Genomic DNA, 17,842 nt, shown 5'->3' with positions numbered 1-17,842 from the left:
ATCATCGTCTATCTCGAATCTGGGTGTGATCGACCTGCAAGAGGATAGCAGAACACACACTACAATCATACCGAAACCTGCATTTGCCTTGCCTTTGTCCTTTCCCCTTTTCAGAGTAATAGTTTGTTTTGAACATGTGTGGGATACAAAGACAAAGTTATCAAGTAGTGATGTCCTGTCTAACACTGTTGACTCTGGGATAGTTTTATATTGTTGGAAACTGTAGGTAGATGGTGTGTGTACATTATGCTTGCCATTGGTTGTGGCTGAGATGCCTTATATTGCTATTTGGTTCAATTTCCTTTGAATGCCAATTTCTCAGTTTTTGCATTTTTTTTTTTTTTTTGCATTTTTCATCAACAATGGCAAGCAGGCAGCATTCTCTGGGCATGGATGTCATCAACTTACTTCTAATGGAATTATAAAGTCATGTTTAGAGGTTGCTGACACCTCTATGGCAAGAATCTCCAGTTTGTGTGACGAAGGGTTGGAGGTGAGAGTGATGACCTTGAAATGATTAAGACACAAGAGGGGGAGAGAAGGGGTGGGAAGTAGTGGGTCTCTGTCTTTTGTGGTGACAGATTACATGAGCTTATGTCAATAAATCATGACACACTGGAGAGAGAGAGAGAGAGAGAGAGAGAATAACATTTCTGATATGACAGTAAATTACATCTTAGTGCAGATGTTTTTACATAATTCCATTCTAGGATAATATGAGTTCATTCTGTAAAAAAAATTAGCCGTTTCCTATTTCATTTAGGTACCAAAATAATTCGTGAAATTTTGACAATTTTTGGGGCTAAAAAAACATACCTTTTTTTTTCTCTTTTCTGATTTTGACCTCTATGGGTCCGACACCTTTTCTAGCACTCACATATTGTAAATAGTAGTTTTAGGAAGGATTCCCTCAATTTTTTTTTTGTATATAGCGTATTTTGTATTTTTTGTAAATATTTTCATAAATTATTGTTTGTGAGAGAGAGAGAGAGAGAGAGAGAGAGAGAATAAAATTTTTTACATATTACTGAGAAGATAAATCATACCCATCTACAGATTAAATATTTATTACAAATATATTTAAAAAATAAGTATATACAAAAAATAATTTACGCGAATATTTACAAAATATAAAAAATACGCTATATACACACAAAAATTTAGTGAATCCTTCCTAAAACTTTAGTGAATCCTTCCTAAAACTATCATTTACAATATGTGACTGCCATAAAAGTTGTCGGACCCATAGAGGTCAAAATGTAAAATGAGAAAAAAAGGCGAGTTTTTTTTGGCTAAAAAAAAAAGCCAAAGCTTCAAAAAAATTTTTTGGTACCTAAATGAAATAGGAAGTGGCTAATTTTTTTTAGAGAATAAACTCACATATTCCTAGAACAGAATTATGTAAAAAGATCTGCACTAAGATGTAATTTACTGTTATATGTGTTTGGCAATGGTGAAACTGATTTTAGAAATTAAAATGTACAGCATAGCTACAGTTTTCGAATTTTCACAAATATTTCTGGGCGCTCGGGCCGAGCTCGACCCCACAAACCTTTAAAAGAGCACCAAAATAGCAAAACCTATCCAGGGCTACACTGGAATAAACCTAATCTTCCACATGAAATCACCTACACAAGAACAGTGATTTATTAACTACCAGAAACCTAAAGAAATTGGTATGCCTACACCAACCTAACAATCCCTGCTCTGTTTTTTATTTGAAGCTGGATAAAGGTGGCTTGGAATTTGTGGGCTACATGAATCAGGCCAAGTTGTAATAATGGATGTGTATAGGAAAATTAATATTAACTTTAAATAGATCAATTTTCCAATTAATAATTTCTAATCCTCTTCAAAATCCACAGGTTGAAGCTGTTGCCTGGTGGAAACCACCTGAAGAAGGGATGTATCCATATGGTACACAACTTTGGACAATGGGTTCCAAAGTATGCAACCTGGCAGTTGGAGAAACAGCAAGCCTTACTCTTTCTGTCTGTGGCAAAGGCTTATTCACTTGCAGTGATGGTACATGCATTGACGTGAATAAACGTTGTGATCTGAGGGTTGACTGCTCAGATCAGAGTGATGAGGTAGGCTGTTCGCTTCTCAGTATCCCAGAAGGATACATGGCAAATATTCCGCCACCTCCCATCACCAAAAATGAGCCATTACATATACTATTCACAATTAACATCATGTCTTTTCCATCAATAAAAACAGATGCCCTTACTTTTGATGCCTTACTGGACCTTACGCTACGTTGGAAGGATACCAGGCTTACTTACCAGAATTTGAAGGATGACAGGTCTCTGAATATACTCACAGACTCTGTTGTGTCACAGATATGGAAACCTAAAATCTTCTTTAGTAATGCTCAAGGCAATCTATATTCTAACGTTGGTGATGGATCCCGAACAGAATGCATCCGTGACGAAAACTCTGATGTTCGAACAACAAATATATACAGCCAAGGTTAGCTAAAATCAAAAGTTATTATTTTACTGTCACTTTTGTGACTGCTCTCATTTGCATGGAATTCTTCACCAATTCACTAACAATCAAAAGCATTAGGCTATCTCCACCTCTATATTTCTATACAGCCCTAAAGAAACTGTACTTAAGAGATGCAAACTGCAAATAGAGGATGTTCTTTATTAATTATCTACTGTAAACTTCAGTCTTGCAGAGCTTGATTTTTTTATATTAAAAATTATAAGCATAATTAAGGATTGTACCATTATCACATGGCTTAAGAGATCAATTTCACCAGATGCGAAGCATGCATAAATGGGATAAATGAAATCAATACAAAGAACACCACATCATTAAAGAATGAGGTTCATCTGCTACAATTGTTGTGGTTGTTTCATACATTGTTTTATACATTATAAATACATATTTTTTTCCACATAAAATTTTTGGCTGCTCAGTGGCAATGAACGAACTCAAAACTTTAGCATAATCTAACAATCATGTCAAAAGATAAACAGTTCTTGTGATATCAGCCAGTCAATATTTACCCTTTTGTAAAGAAGGTCAGAAATGTATTTCGAACAAATGCTCTATATACATTAAAAAGAAAGCACTTATAATGAATCTTTATTGACTTAAAAGGCTTTTGATTTCTGTTGTACAAAAACGGAGAGAGGACTTAATAAGTAGTGTTGAGAAAACTAAGACTGTTAAGCAAACAGTAGCTAACTTCTAGATCCTTTCATCTTACTGTTAATTTAAACATTAACATTATCAGGGATAGAAAATAATTACATTTACAGTATGAATTCATAATGCTTTGGGCACAGAAGTTCACCATCAGTGAGATAAAATTTTGGCAACGTAGAATAGCAACTTTCTTATTTCAATTTTTTTTATTTCACAGTTAGCAAATTTTCTGGACTTGACCACAGTCTGGAAACGAGTCAGTTGTACAAAGCTACCTACAGCTGCGACTTCGATCTCCTGATGTTCCCTTTCGATCGACAGGTTTGTTAAAATTTCTTTCATCACTGCTTACTTCTCAATTTCTCATACTTAATGCTACACCTGTTCATAACGTTTATATATTATCCTGCATTTGCTTTTCAATACAACAACAATTCGGCTTTGACATCTGTATGGCAAGAAGCCGAGTAAGGAAGGGGACTCATGTACTAAGGATCTAACTAGAAAGAACAATGGGACAAGTATTACAAAGTGAGTTACAGTGAGGTATAAAGGCGACAGAGAATTAAGTAACACAGACAGGACATCATTGAGCAGCTCAGGAAGATTTAGCGGTAATGACAGAAACTGGTAACCCAGAAACTCATCAAGTAAATTTAAGAGGTTAGGGGTAAGGAGAGGAGAAAAAATAACAGACAGATGGGAAGATGGGATAAGGGGAAAAAACTTCCACTTCATATGTAGTGAGGTTAAGTAGGCATAAGAAGAATGAGTTCTTGGATAAAATAAGTACCTCTTTCCAAGTGTCACCATTAAGTTTCAGCAATCGAAGTAAATACAGTATCTTGATCCTGAAGTGTTGAAGTACTGAAATACACTCATACGCTTCTCTGTAGTGAAACTATCTACTATCCTTATCTACCAAGAGAGATTTGAATCCTACACAGAATGGCTGTTTCTTCATTTTCCATTCAGATCCAATGTTTACAACACTACGCATGTCCAAAAGAGACTTGTAGTTCCAAACACACACTGAGTAGAAGGAATGTCTTTCTATATTCATTTTTTGGATTCAATGCTTCCAGTAATAACCACAACCAAATATGAGAACAAACTGAAAATTTATGAGGCTTTTATTGGCTTATGTTAAAAAAACAATGTCATTATCATTATCCTTATTATAATAGATAACGACAAACCTCCTCTTTGGGCATTTGAACTATTGATGCCAACAATAGATTTAGATTTAATTCATAAAGATTTTTGTCATTATGCCGAGCACTGGAGCAATTAAGGCCATTCAGCGCTGAAACGGAAATTGACAGTAAGAGGTTTGAAAGGTGTTACAGGAGGAAAAGCTCAAAGAAGTTGCACTATGAAGCAATTGTTAAGAGCGGGTGGACAGTAAGATGGAAGAAAGAGAATATGAACAGAGGAATGACAGTAGTTGCAACTAGGGGCCATAGGGACGCTGCAAAGAACCTTAAGTAATGCCTACATTGCACCGAATGAGGTGCACTGACGGCACTACTCCCGTACAGGGAAGCCGAAACTAGATCCACTTAACAGAGGGGACAAAAGTATTGGTATCAGATATTTTATTGCATATGCTGCACTCTTAAATCAATGATTGTACCCACTTCCCCCACCAGCAGTGTGCAGACATTCAATTCACATCACCATTGGGTATTAGGTGAAGTAAAAATTACACAGGCAATCCCATCTGGATACAGATAAAGACAAACAGTCAAACCAGTGACCTGTGATTTGTCAGGCCAACACTTTCCATCACTTGTAGATGCCATACAAAAAACCAAACCAAATATGTTACTTTATACACTTTAGGATCATAACATGCCTAAAGCACCCAAACCTGATAATTTATCCACTCTCCTCAGGTATGCCATCTACGATTCACTTTGGTTTCTGCATCCACTTCCTACGTGATGCTGGTTCCAATAAATATTTCCTACACTGGATCTCGCAGTCTCATTGAGTATTCCATCGGTAAGACTACATAAAAAAGCACGATACTCTCCTTGTGAGTTTGGATCAGAATAGAAATTATGTAATACTCCTAAGAATAAGTTAGCCACTGTTATGAATATTATTCACTTTGTATGACATAACTGATTCTAGTCATACATACATATATATATATATATATATATTTATATTATATATATTATAAATATATATTATATATAGGCTTATATATATATATATATATATATATATATATATATATATATATATATATATATATATATATATACACACACACATACTCACATACAGGCAGCCTCTGGTTATCGGCAGGGGTTCCGTTCCCGGGGGTGTGCCGATAAGTGAAAACCGCCATTAACCGAAATTCGACAATTTATGGCTCCAATAACCAGTTATCAGCGCCATAAGCACCCTTATAGCACACCATAAGAACCCTTGAACCTTTTTCATGTTTTATTTCTTGTTCCCGTAAGTTTGAATTTGCTTAAAGTAAAAGATATAAACATTAATTCACTACCTCTCAATTTTTCTCAATCGTTCCTGTGTTTGGAGTCAGACATACAACTGTATAAAAACAGATTTTCTGATAATGAAACTTGGTCTTTGAATCAAGGCCAGATAATTCTAATTGATGTGAAGTCCATGGATATACTACTCTCATGTGTCCCACAAAACAATTACTGAAAGGTTAAGAAATCTGATATAACCTTATCATTAAACCAGTTAACTTCTAGAAGGGAGGCAATGTTGAAGTCACGGGTCAGTCAGAATTTCTTTCATAAATCCAAAATGAATCTGAAAACAACTTTCTACAGGACATCAGTTATGTTATAATGAAATCAAGGAGTCTAAACTCTACAGTTATCTTTCTGGCTGGCAGTTCTTTTGTAAGTAATGGATTGGTTGCCTGGGAAATATGTTTTAGACAATGAATCTCGATAAAACTGCTATTCCACTGGAAGACTTAATTTGATAAACTCAGTGTAACATTAATGTTCTTGCCAGTGAAAAACTCCAAACTCCTAAAATTTACAATTAAGCAAAACTGTGAACAAGCCATTCTATATTCTGTAAAAATTCGTAAATTTTTAATCTCTAAATATACAGGTTACATGACAAATAAAACTCTCAATGCGGGACAGTTTTCAAAGGTCGATATACAAGTGAGATTTAGGAGAAGATATGGGTTCTATGCGATGAACATCTACATACCTACGACATTAATCATTATCGCCGCTTATACAACATTCTTCTACAATCAATACGACTTCAACTCGCGTATAGTAGTTGCTCTAACAGCAAAGGTTGTGCTGTCTTCATTGTATTCCCAAGTAAGTAATACTTTTGCAAATACTGAAAATACTTCCAATATTTAGCTGAGAGAGAGAGAGAGAGAGAGAGAGAGAGAGAGAGAGAGAGAGAGAGAGAGAGAGAGAGAGAGAGAGAGAGAGAGAGAGAGCCCAATCAGCATCAACCAGTATTAATCAAAACCTCTGTAATGCCTGTAAGTGATTGATAGTAAGAAAGCCAAAATTCAGTTTTGGCTTTCTGATTCAATTAATGCCTGTGCCATACCCAATTACATTACTGCACAGTCCTTAACAATGTAGGTTAATGAAAATAAGATCCAGTGGAAAATATAACATCACTACATAATGCTAAGATACATAATAAAACACAAGGTAATGACTTTGTCTGTATGAAACAAAAATTACGTGGTTACTGAGCAGAAAATGTTTAATTTCAGACCTCAAATTCACTGCCTAAGACATCATACTTCAAGTGTATTGATATATGGCTCTTCTTTGCCATGGTAATAATCTTCATTGTGGTTATTTTACAAACCCTGATTGACTTTTCTGCTCAAGACGACTTCTCTGGCATAAAAGCATGTCTCTCCAAAGCTGCGGTAAGTTCCTATACCTGTGCTTCAAAACTTTCTCCTGGTATTCTCTCTCATATACTAATTCAATCATGTTTATTTTCTTAACGTTTCTTCCGTATACGAATGATAGTAGTATTATAGTCTATTATTTGAAGGCCTCAAGACTTGGATAGCATTGGATAGCAGGAAGTTTAAGATAGCCGAGTATAGTTTGGTAGCTTTCCTAGAGGAAATGTGATGTATTTTGTTGTCAGTTTCATTTCCGTTATCATAAAGGTAAAATTTAACCCCAAAGCAATTTAAATCTGACCAATCTTCATTTTGAAATTCCATGTACAGGCAGTCCCCAGTTATCGGCAGACTCAGTTATCGGCAGACTCAGTTATCGGCAATCCGGTTTTGTGGGGCTTGTCTAGCACCATAAATTTGGCGATTCATGGTACCATAACGGGACAAGTTCCGGTTGTCGGCGCCATAAGAGTGCTTATGTTATCAGCGCCATAAATCACTGAAGTTTAGTTAATGGCAGTTTTCACTTATCAGCACACTCCCGGGAACGGAACCCCCGCCGATAACTGGGGACTGCCTGTACCTAAATAGAATTAGGCATGGGATTTAAAAAATTTTATCTGGACTCTTTCCTTACCTTTAATAAATCAGGCTAATTAACTTAACCTACTTTACACCATTCTGCATATCCCTCAGTCGGATGCATAACTTTTTAATATGAGTAACACTATTGATTTTTACACTATTTTCAACTCAATAAGTATCTCATCACACATATAAGTTCAAAAATAAATTTTTTATATTATTCACAAGAATAAATGAAAGCCTTGTTGGCAGCTCTACGATGCAATGAATTATCATTATAGGCTAAAGGCCTTAAGACTTTGGATCACTGAAAATATAATATGAGAAAAAGGATGTTACTGCACAATATGTTTTCTCGATATAGAAAAAATATTTGACATTTTTTTAAGAAGCCTTCCTTTTTCTAGCCAAGTATTTCATAACTGACAATCCTGTCCTCTGATGGCTTCCACATTTCAGGAGAAACTAAAGAGAAAGGAATCAAGCGATATGGATTATGACAGCTTTTCTGAAGATGAATCTAGTGCATGCTCGGCGAACATGTTCCGCTGCTTCAAGTCTGAGGAGAAAGTGGACAGAATTCGGGTTAAAGCTGCAGGAGCAGGAATAAATTGGCCTGGCCACAGACCACGTACAGGATTTTGGAACGAATCAATGAAGTCCCTTCCTGTTCCAAGAACCCCTTCCTATCGAGTGGGAGAAAACCATCAAGTCGTGTCTTCAAAGGTTAATGTATCTTTAATGAGGAAAAGTCGCTATTTCATTCCAGCTCTCTTCCTTCTTTTCAATGCCTTATACTGGGGGGCAGTAATCAAGTAAGTGGCTTCAGAAATTTTGCGCTAATTACACACACAATCATTTTCCTCACATACACAGACTCATTAATATTCCTTTTACACTAACTGCAAATGTTATGATGTGTTGGTATGCAGTAAAATAGGATAACTGATTAACATAACTGTCATCACAACATCAAACGACATCATCACCAAAATCAGAAATTTGTTAAATAAAGGAAAATATACCAGAACCGAAGTTGCAGGGATTTCTGGGCATCTTGGGCGATTTGAACCTGTCTCCAAGTCTCACAGATAAGTTTAAAAATCTCCCAAAATTATGAAATATGCTCTCAAACAAAATTTCAGTAATTATTGTATAAGAAAAATGACTCGCGGAAAACGGCTTTACTAATGTTATGGGCTGTTCTAGAAACATATACGATGAAAACCTTTGGATAAATCTTATGTAAGTCTTCCACTGTTCTCGTTGAACTACGATGTGTGTACTATTACACTGAGTAAATGTTGGTACGAGACGATTTCTCAAACATGTTCAGTTAAACACTGTGAATACAAAATTAAGGTTTGCTTTATACAGTAAATTATGTTATATACAAGATTCCAGAAAAGAGCTGCATTTAGGCATGGGATTCACCGTTTTGGTCAATGTTGTCGGTAGGGATGAATTCACCTGAAACAAATGATTTTGACAAATACCATTTCCACAAGTGAGATGTCGATTCCTTTTTCGGATGTGATATGCGGTCTGATGAAACCCCAAATCATTTGTGACTTCAAGTTGGATTCCACACCTGGAGATGTAAGTGACTTTGAGGCAGTGGTGGATTCCTCCTGTCATGCTGCTGGAGAATGGGTTTTAGACAGTGGTGTGGTGAATTTTGCACCCATTAATTTGACTAGGGAGGTTTATCTCCCAGAAAAAAGAAACCTTTCCTATGTTGGATATTATATTATAAGGAAAACTGTAGCAGTTGACCCATTCATCTAGGAATGCCTTGGTGCTAGCCAATGCCTGGCACAGGTATTGCTTGCCTCCAGCCGCCATGTGGATTGTTCTGTTGCTATGAATGTATATGGGTCCTACAATTTTGGTAGCAAATGTCTAAATCGTCTTCTGGGTTTTGGGAAATTATTAATGCCGGATTCCATTTGTCAAGTTTTATATTCGTTTGGCCTTTAAGGCACTATTAGGTCCACAATTCCATGTCTTTTTTTTTGCTTTGTTCTAGATAAAATTCTATATAACCAACTTGCTTTTGTTCTTCCGGAGGGGTGGGAGGGTGAATAATTTCTTCTGGCACAAGGAGGCATGGGCGGCTATTACTGGTATCGCAGAGCAAGGAACATCCCATGTTGCTGAAAGGATGTTTTCCCATAAATTTGTTGTGGATATGTGGAAGTCTCTTGTTTTTGTGTCTTGCAGTTGTGCCTTGGCGAGCTTGTCTTAATCAATCCCTAACTGCATCTGTTACTAAGTTCTCGATGGGTATGTTAGATGTGAATTTGGTAATCACCGAAAGATGACACTGTTTATGAGTAGGATATGCAACTTAATTTTTGGTTAGGAATGATACAATTGGACTTATGATCCATGAAGATGGTGACAGGTATATACTCGCGCCTCAAGTTTCGCGCCCTCAGTGCATAGCGGATTTTTTAAAAATATTCATAAAAAATTCAAAGTTGAGAAAAAATGGCGTGGGCACTAGCAGAAGGCAGAGAGTACATTACAACATCCGGTATCAACACGGAGATGGCGCGTAACTCAAAATCCACCTCTCTGATTCGCTGGCCATCTTGGCTCCTGAATCTCGTAAGCTGATTGGCCGAGCCGCTGTGACGCGTTACCCAGCATCTCTCCCTGCCAAGCGCCCAGCGAAGGAAGACCGCATTCATTGTTCTCTCGCGCTCGTGTCGCTACTCTTGCCGCGTGAAAGTTTTAGCTGTTCTTTTGTGCTTTTTTTGTGCAAAATAGTGCTTGTGACGCCCTTGAAAATGGCCCCTAAACGTCCTACACCCTCTACATCCTCTGGTAAACCCAAGAAGAAGAGAAAAATGATGACGGTGAACGAGAAAGTGAAATTATTGAACATGCTTAAGGCAGGCAGTAGCTATGCGTCTGTTGCCCGCATGTATGGACTGAATGAATCAACGGTTCGCTACATAAAAAAAGACGAATTAAAAATCCGTAAAACTGCCTCAATAACGTTCTCCAAGGACACTAAGCGTGTTGTGACTCCTCGTAATAAGAGGATTGTGCAACTGGAGAATGCGTTATCAGTGTGGATAACGGACTGTATACTACACATTTAAAAAATAGGGGGGACCCTACTTCGCGGTTTTTCACTTATCGCGGTCGGTTCTGGTCCCCATTAATAGCGATAGGTGAGGGATTACTGTATTCAATTAGTACATGTTCATAACAGGTGCTGTACTTTCTTTTCGTTGGGGTACGTCTTCTGCTGAAGATACCTATAGTCTGAGTTGTCCTGTTGATTCCTGTTCTATTACAGCACTGCTGGCGACACTGATTGCCACCACTGAGTGCTTGCGTTGGGCCCGGCACTGGGAAATGCCAGAGGGGTACCATCTGGTGGGTATCTTTGGTGGTTTTGAGTGGCACATCAACTAGATTCTTGTTGTTGCTGCTAAGGATGTTTTACTGGGTTTTACTATACAAAGGAAAAAACAACAATCTCATAAATAATGCTTTGATAAAAGGGAATATGGTAGAAAGTTTATAAAAAAACAAGATATGTATTATTACAGCACTGTATTGCTCTTATGCCAGAAGGAGAGAAAATATGGGCAAAAATTATTCATGGGGGTAGTTGTTTTTGGACCGAAAAGGAAAAAAGGGGATATGTGTTGAAATAGTGGAATAGCCTAGCACTGATTGGAATAAATACAAGCAGTCCCAGGTTATTAGCAGACTCAGTCATCGGCAATCTGGTATTATGGCGCTGGTCTAATGCCATAATATCAGCGATTTATGGCACCATAATGGGCCTGGTTCTGGTTATTGATGCCATAAGTTTCAGTTAATCGAGGTTTTCGCTTATTGGCACACGGGTGGGAATGGAACCCCTCCTCCCAATAACCGGGGCCTGCCTGTACTTAATAAACAGGGCACAAGTGAACATGCTAAATGGAGAAAAAATGTTCGTAGGGGAACACGACTGGTATCATGAAGCTTTTGACTGTATATTAAGCAGTTTTGCGATTGGAATAATTCGTAAGAGATTTCTTTTAAGTGTTGGAAAGACTTATCTTGGGTTTATAATAAAGACAATCCATTTAATTGAAAATGCCTTTTTGTCTCACGTTTAGGATCAGTATTAATTATTACCGCATTACTGACGAAACGAAAGGTTATAATTTACACTTCTGAATTAATGTTTTTGCAGTGTTATCATTAAATGATTACCAGTTCCTCCTATACTAAGTCTATAAAAATCCACTAAAACATGTTCTTCAAAATGATACTAATCTTAATCATTCTGATGCTATTTACTAATACAAAATTAGACCTTTTTTTAAAAAAGTTACAAGATGAATTGATAATAAAAGCACTTAATCATTTTTGTGTCCTACATTAACTTGCAATACTCTTAACACTTGTTCACTTCCAGCATCTCCTTTATAATATTTGAAATTACCTACCAATGTAAACAGGGACACTAAAAGTATTCTTGATCAATGGAGACAATTATTGTTGTGATCATTGGATATTTTCAAATATATGCGATACAAATGGCACTAATTAATAGTTAACAAAAGAACAAGGTTTAAACTACCTGCATGTTTGTCCCCAGTTATAATTCTGAAGTTCTGAACTTTCTTGTCCAAAGATTTTCTCATTACTTAATAACTTCCTTTCTTTCAGATACTTGCATTCCTTGGATGCAGATGGACAGAAGAGGGCCTGAGGCTTGGGTTCACACAGTGGGAAAGTCAAGACGAAACCAGCTCATGCAATAATGACACTTACATAATCTACTTCAACATTATATTTCACCTGATCTGCATATAAACCGCACATTCACACATCATGTCAACTAACAACTTATGATAGAGTGCGTCATTTTTTGTCACTGCATTTGAATACATTTGTTCAGTAGATTCTTTCTGCAGTGACACAAGACGAATATTATCTTCATGAAGTCTTCTCTATTACTGTGCTTAATGTATTCACTTTTAAGAATTTAACCATAACACTAAATAAGCAAGAGGTCTGTGAAGCTAAACTTAATGTAACTAATAAAAAAGAAGAAGAATACTATAAGGCCCGAAAGATAAGATTTCTACCTAAACTGCTCAATGACAAACCTCGTAAGATCTCATACGTTTCTAAAACAAGTGATCAACAGATCCTCATTTAGGATCAACATTTCTTTCATAATCTACATTTATTGACCTGTATTGTGATTTATTCATTACGAGAAGATTTGCATAAGCAGACCATGCTACCATAGTTTGTCTTTTCTCTGTGTTTTATTTCATAATCTGTATGTCTTGCAAATTCTGTAAAAGTCTTCACTCAATTTATATAATTTATCTACATTATTCACCTATGCCTTTTACAATGACATTTTTCTTTACATTTACTCGAGATTATATTGTACTGCAGTACTGAACATTTGTATCTATGATGAATCTGTGCTGACACTGTATACCGGACAGCAAAATCTGTTTCCAAAGTTCATACAAACTACTTCAAGGATGCGTATGTAAGGTCCTGCCCAACATGCAGAAGTTCTGAAATACTCTTTGGAATTAGCTGACCAATTGTAATTTACAGAAATTAGATCAATTTTGAAATATGGTTTTTATTAAGAAATCTTAATTAGTACAAGCAAATCACTTCCTTACATAGCATACACTGAGGTGTAAAAAGTGTTACTGTAAGCACACTCACACAGCTAAATGGGATGTTAACTTCCCTCTGAGATTATGAGAGATCACTTAGTTCAAATCAGTTCAGTATGACACTTTGTTCCAGAATAAAGTCATCAGCACGCTATCAAGAGGAAGAAGGGGAAACCTGCTGAAGGCAATGGTTTGAGTGCAATTTATAGGAGGTGGGTTCTCCATACAAGTATCGATTACGATAGTAGCTATACCAGTAAGTATTACATATAAGAGTTGAATCATATTTTCAAAATATCTAAGAATTAAATGCTTGGCCTTACAAACGTATTTCACTAAATACCTACTCTCTAAGTTCAGGAAATTTCCAATACCCAACCGTTGAGTACCACAGTATATTAAAAGATTTGTACACATCACTTTAAGTGTGTAGAAATGTATATAATTGCAAAATCATTACGAAAGTATATTGTTGATGTAATGTGAACCAAGCCTAATCTGGCCTACAATAAGAACATTTATTAGCCTTGTGTTCGAACCCTGGACTCACAAGTCCTATTATCTTACCATGAAAAGTTTAATATCAGAATACAATGAATAAAACCTTCCATAACAAGACTAAGTGGTACAAGTAATCATGTCTTTTGATGCAGATAACATTCTGCTTACCTTTAACACAATAATCAATTCCATTATCATGGAGAATGTAAGTGGAAAGCGGTATTTTAATAGGAAATATCACAATTTTAATGCATATCTTACGATCTTCATACAGTTCTGTCCCATCACAAGTTTACCTTCATGAAAACGGGATCATATAAAACTTCATGTCAAATCTTGTACCTTGCATTTCAAGAGAGTTGGACTGATGATTTTCACACTCAAATATTTCTGATGCACTATAATTTTCATTTCCAACGTCTACATGCATAGTAGAGAATAACCACCAAAGAAATTCTCAACATCCTGTTTTGCTCAAATTCTCCCCAAATTGGTGGACTTTTTCACATACACTGTGGTTTCCTAAAATATGCAAAATTCATGGAACATATGTAATTTTCGTATAAGGTTCTGCAGAATGCAAATGCTGGAAGAAAAGCTGCATTAACCCTTAAATGCCGACTGGACGTATTTTACGTTGACATTTTTTGTCTCTCGGGTGCCGACTGGACGTATTTTACGTCGACATACAAAAGTTTTTTTAAAAATTCGTGGAAAAATACTTTTAGGCCTACCAGCCAAAAACTCGGATCAAGGTGTTTTGTTTACAATCGTTACGCAGGCGCGCAAGCGAAAATTTCTTTCTTACCGCACAAAAAAGTATCTGTGACACATCTCGGAAATTATTTCGTCACTTTGACATAATTTTTGTACCATTTTAAATTAGCCGTTACATGAATTATTATATATGAAAATGTGCGCATTTTTATGTAAAATAAAAAATACAACAAAAAAATAATCATGATTGTAGCTTATATCAGTTTTGAGATATTTTCATATAAATAACGATAAGTGCCAAAATTTCAACCTTCGGTCAACTTTGACTCTACCGAAATGGTCGAAAAACGCAATTGTAAGCTAAAACTCTTATATGTTAGTAATATTCAATCATTTAGCTTAATTTTGCAACTAATTGGAAGTCTCTAGCACAATATTTCGATTTATGGTGAATTTATGAAAAAACCTTTTCCTTACGTCCGCGCGGTAACTCTTCCGAAAAAAATCATACATGCGATTGTGGTAATGTTTGCACCATTTTAAAATAGCCGTTACATAAAGTTTTATATATGAAAATGTGCGCCATTTCATGCACAATACAACTAAAAACAACCCATGGTTGTAACTTTTATCAATTTTGAAATATTTTCATATAAAAAATGATAAGTGACAAATTTTCAACCTTCGGTCAACTTTGACTCTACCGAAATGGTAAAAAAACGCAATTGTAAGCTAAAACGCTTATATTCTAGTAATATTCAATCATTTACCTTCATTTTGCAACAAATTGGAAGTCTCTAGCACAATATTTAGATTTATGGTGAATTTATGAAAAAAATAACATTTTCTTTACGTCCGCGCGGTAACTCTTCCGAAAAAATCATATGTGCGATTGTGGTAATGTTTGCACCATTTTAAATTAGCCGTTATATAATGTTTTATATATGAAAATGTGCGCAATTTCATGTAGAATGCAACAATAAATAATGGAAGGTTGTAGCTTTTCTCATTTTTGAAATATTTGCATATAAATCACGATATAGAAAAAAAACCACGTTTGGTCAACTTTGACTCTACCGAAATGGTGAATTAAAAAAAAAAAAACTTTCCTTCCCTCCGCGCGCGGATTCTCCGCCACAAATCTCCGAAATGCGTACGTTCCATTCTCGGAATATTTGCTCAGTTTCATATTAGGCATTTCATAGTAATTTATATATGAAAATGTGCGCAATTTTATGTAGAATAAAACGAAAAAATATTTGAAGGTTGTAGCTTTTCTTATTTCCGAAATAATTGCATATAAAAAAATATATATATAAAAAATTCGACATTCGGTCAACTTTAACTCGTCAGATATGGTCGGAAACTGCATTTGTAAGCTAATATTCTTACAGTATAGTAATATTCAATCATTTAGCTTCATCTTGAAACAAATTGAAAGTCTCTAGGACAATATTTAGATTTATGGTGAATTTTTGAAAAAAATATTTGTTTACGTCCATGCGTTACGAATTCATGCATTATTTTGTGATAATATTTTCTGTGTGTTGCTTTTATCGTTTTACAATGTGTTATATACCAAAATGATTGCAATTTAGTGTACATTACAACGAAAAAAAAGTAACTTGTTACCTTTAACCGTTTTGCGCACAGCGCGATTTGAATACAATTATATATGAAATTTCGTTTTTGCACTATAATATATCGCATTATTTATATATGATAATGATAATTTTTTTCATTTCTGATGGTTGCATACTAAACTTCAGTCAATGACAAAAAAAGGAGCCAAAAATGAACTCTTAATCTTGAAAACTAAGCGCGCTGTGATTTTTTGAAAAAAATATTTTATCCGCTTCCGCGCTCACTCTGAAACACCTCCGGCACACGGGAGACATTTTTTTTTACCGCTTCGGCGTTTAAGTGTTAATAGCAAAAGTTCATGAAATGGCCTTCTCAAAATGTTTGTTGGTCAAAAGGCTCATGAGACTCCAGGAGAAAAGAAAAGGTCCAATCAAGATAGGACACCTGTAATGGCATTCTCTGTCTATCCAGAGTGCTGAATGCAATGCTGAAAAAACCTGGTTATTGGTAATCTTTAGGATACAATCCTGGTGAAGGGAAATTTGAAATGATCCTACCTACAACTCCTGAAGACCTTAGGGATGGAGTGTATGTTGAAGTGAAGAGTCAACTGCTATACTTGTCAAAAGTGCTCCACATTTTGGAGAGCTGACTAATCAGTCTCAGAGTTCAAAGATAGGGGGCATACATTTTGATTAAATAGGTATAAATGAAGACAATGTGAATAAGACAGATCTGCCAGAAGACAAATGAAGACTGCATACCAGTCTTAATAAGGTCTTTTCAAGTTATATGACAAATAAGTTTCAGTGGAAAAATCAGCCTTCTAACTGTAATTGTTCATAGCTATTATAAAATAAGCATTATTTCCCATTCTATTAACTTTTTTTCTTTAATCAATTCTTATAACTCCATGAAGACTGAACCAAATTAGTGTATTTTGATGTTAATTTCATGACTAAATATATTTTTAAGATTAAATGATATCACATAACAATAATCATTTTCTTTCTCTCTTTCTTACAGAGATGTATGTTTTCTGTATGATAAATAAATGATTTACTAATTTTCAAATACATAATATAAATGTAAAGGGCAATCAATTCATTAAAGAAAATACAATAGTGAATTAGTAAGATTTTAGTTTGTAAATTAAAAAATTATGTAAGAATCAAGGAAATCCCAGTCTTCACGCATCTTTCTTTCGAACTCCAGGTACCAAACTGAGGTCCAACAGCTGTCAAATATATCACATAATGTGACAGGAGGGGAGGGGAGGGAGTGTTTTCTCTCTCTCTCTCTCTCTCTCTCTCTCTCTCTCTACTGAGATTTTTATAGTACATGTATGTATAATATGTTTATTAATATTTTCAAATGATAATAATAATTGTAATTACAAAAATCATATGTGATAGTATTTTACAGAAATACTACAATAATCTTTCCATTTCACTCTTTCAAAATATGGATAACGCTCTCTCTCTCTCTCTCTCTCTCTCTCTCTCTTTACAGAGTTGTATGTTTTTTGTATGATAAATAAATGATTTACTAATTTTCAAAATATCAATATTAATGTAAACAACAATAATATCAATTCATTAGAGAAAATACTAGAGTGAATTAGTAAGATTTTAGTTTATAAATTAAAAAATTATGTAAGGATCAAGGAAATCCCAGGCTTTGTGCATCATTCTTTCGAACTCCAGGTACCAAACTGAGGACC

At 35.3% G+C, this 17,842-nt stretch overlaps 1 protein-coding gene across 1 annotated transcript in view; it reads left to right on the top strand.

Moving 5' to 3' along the window:
- LOC135219055 (uncharacterized) overlaps positions 1 to 17,842 on the top strand; it is a 65,626-nt gene that overhangs the window by 40,688 nt on the left and 7,096 nt on the right. The window contains exons 10-17 of the mRNA XM_064255486.1: positions 1,866 to 2,472; positions 3,380 to 3,483; positions 5,061 to 5,169; positions 6,277 to 6,500; positions 6,917 to 7,078; positions 8,108 to 8,279; positions 9,872 to 9,934; positions 10,424 to 10,552. Coding sequence (XP_064111556.1) covers positions 1,866 to 2,472; positions 3,380 to 3,483; positions 5,061 to 5,169; positions 6,277 to 6,500; positions 6,917 to 7,078; positions 8,108 to 8,279; positions 9,872 to 9,934; positions 10,424 to 10,552 — 1,570 coding nt within the window. The remainder of the gene's footprint in view (positions 1 to 1,865; positions 2,473 to 3,379; positions 3,484 to 5,060; positions 5,170 to 6,276; positions 6,501 to 6,916; positions 7,079 to 8,107; positions 8,280 to 9,871; positions 9,935 to 10,423; positions 10,553 to 17,842) is intronic.

The sequence above is a fragment of the Macrobrachium nipponense genome, chromosome 1, assembly GCF_015104395.2.
Source record: "Macrobrachium nipponense isolate FS-2020 chromosome 1, ASM1510439v2, whole genome shotgun sequence".
Lineage (NCBI taxonomy): Eukaryota > Metazoa > Arthropoda > Malacostraca > Decapoda > Palaemonidae > Macrobrachium > Macrobrachium nipponense.
This window is presented reverse-complemented; position numbering and strand designations above follow the sequence as displayed.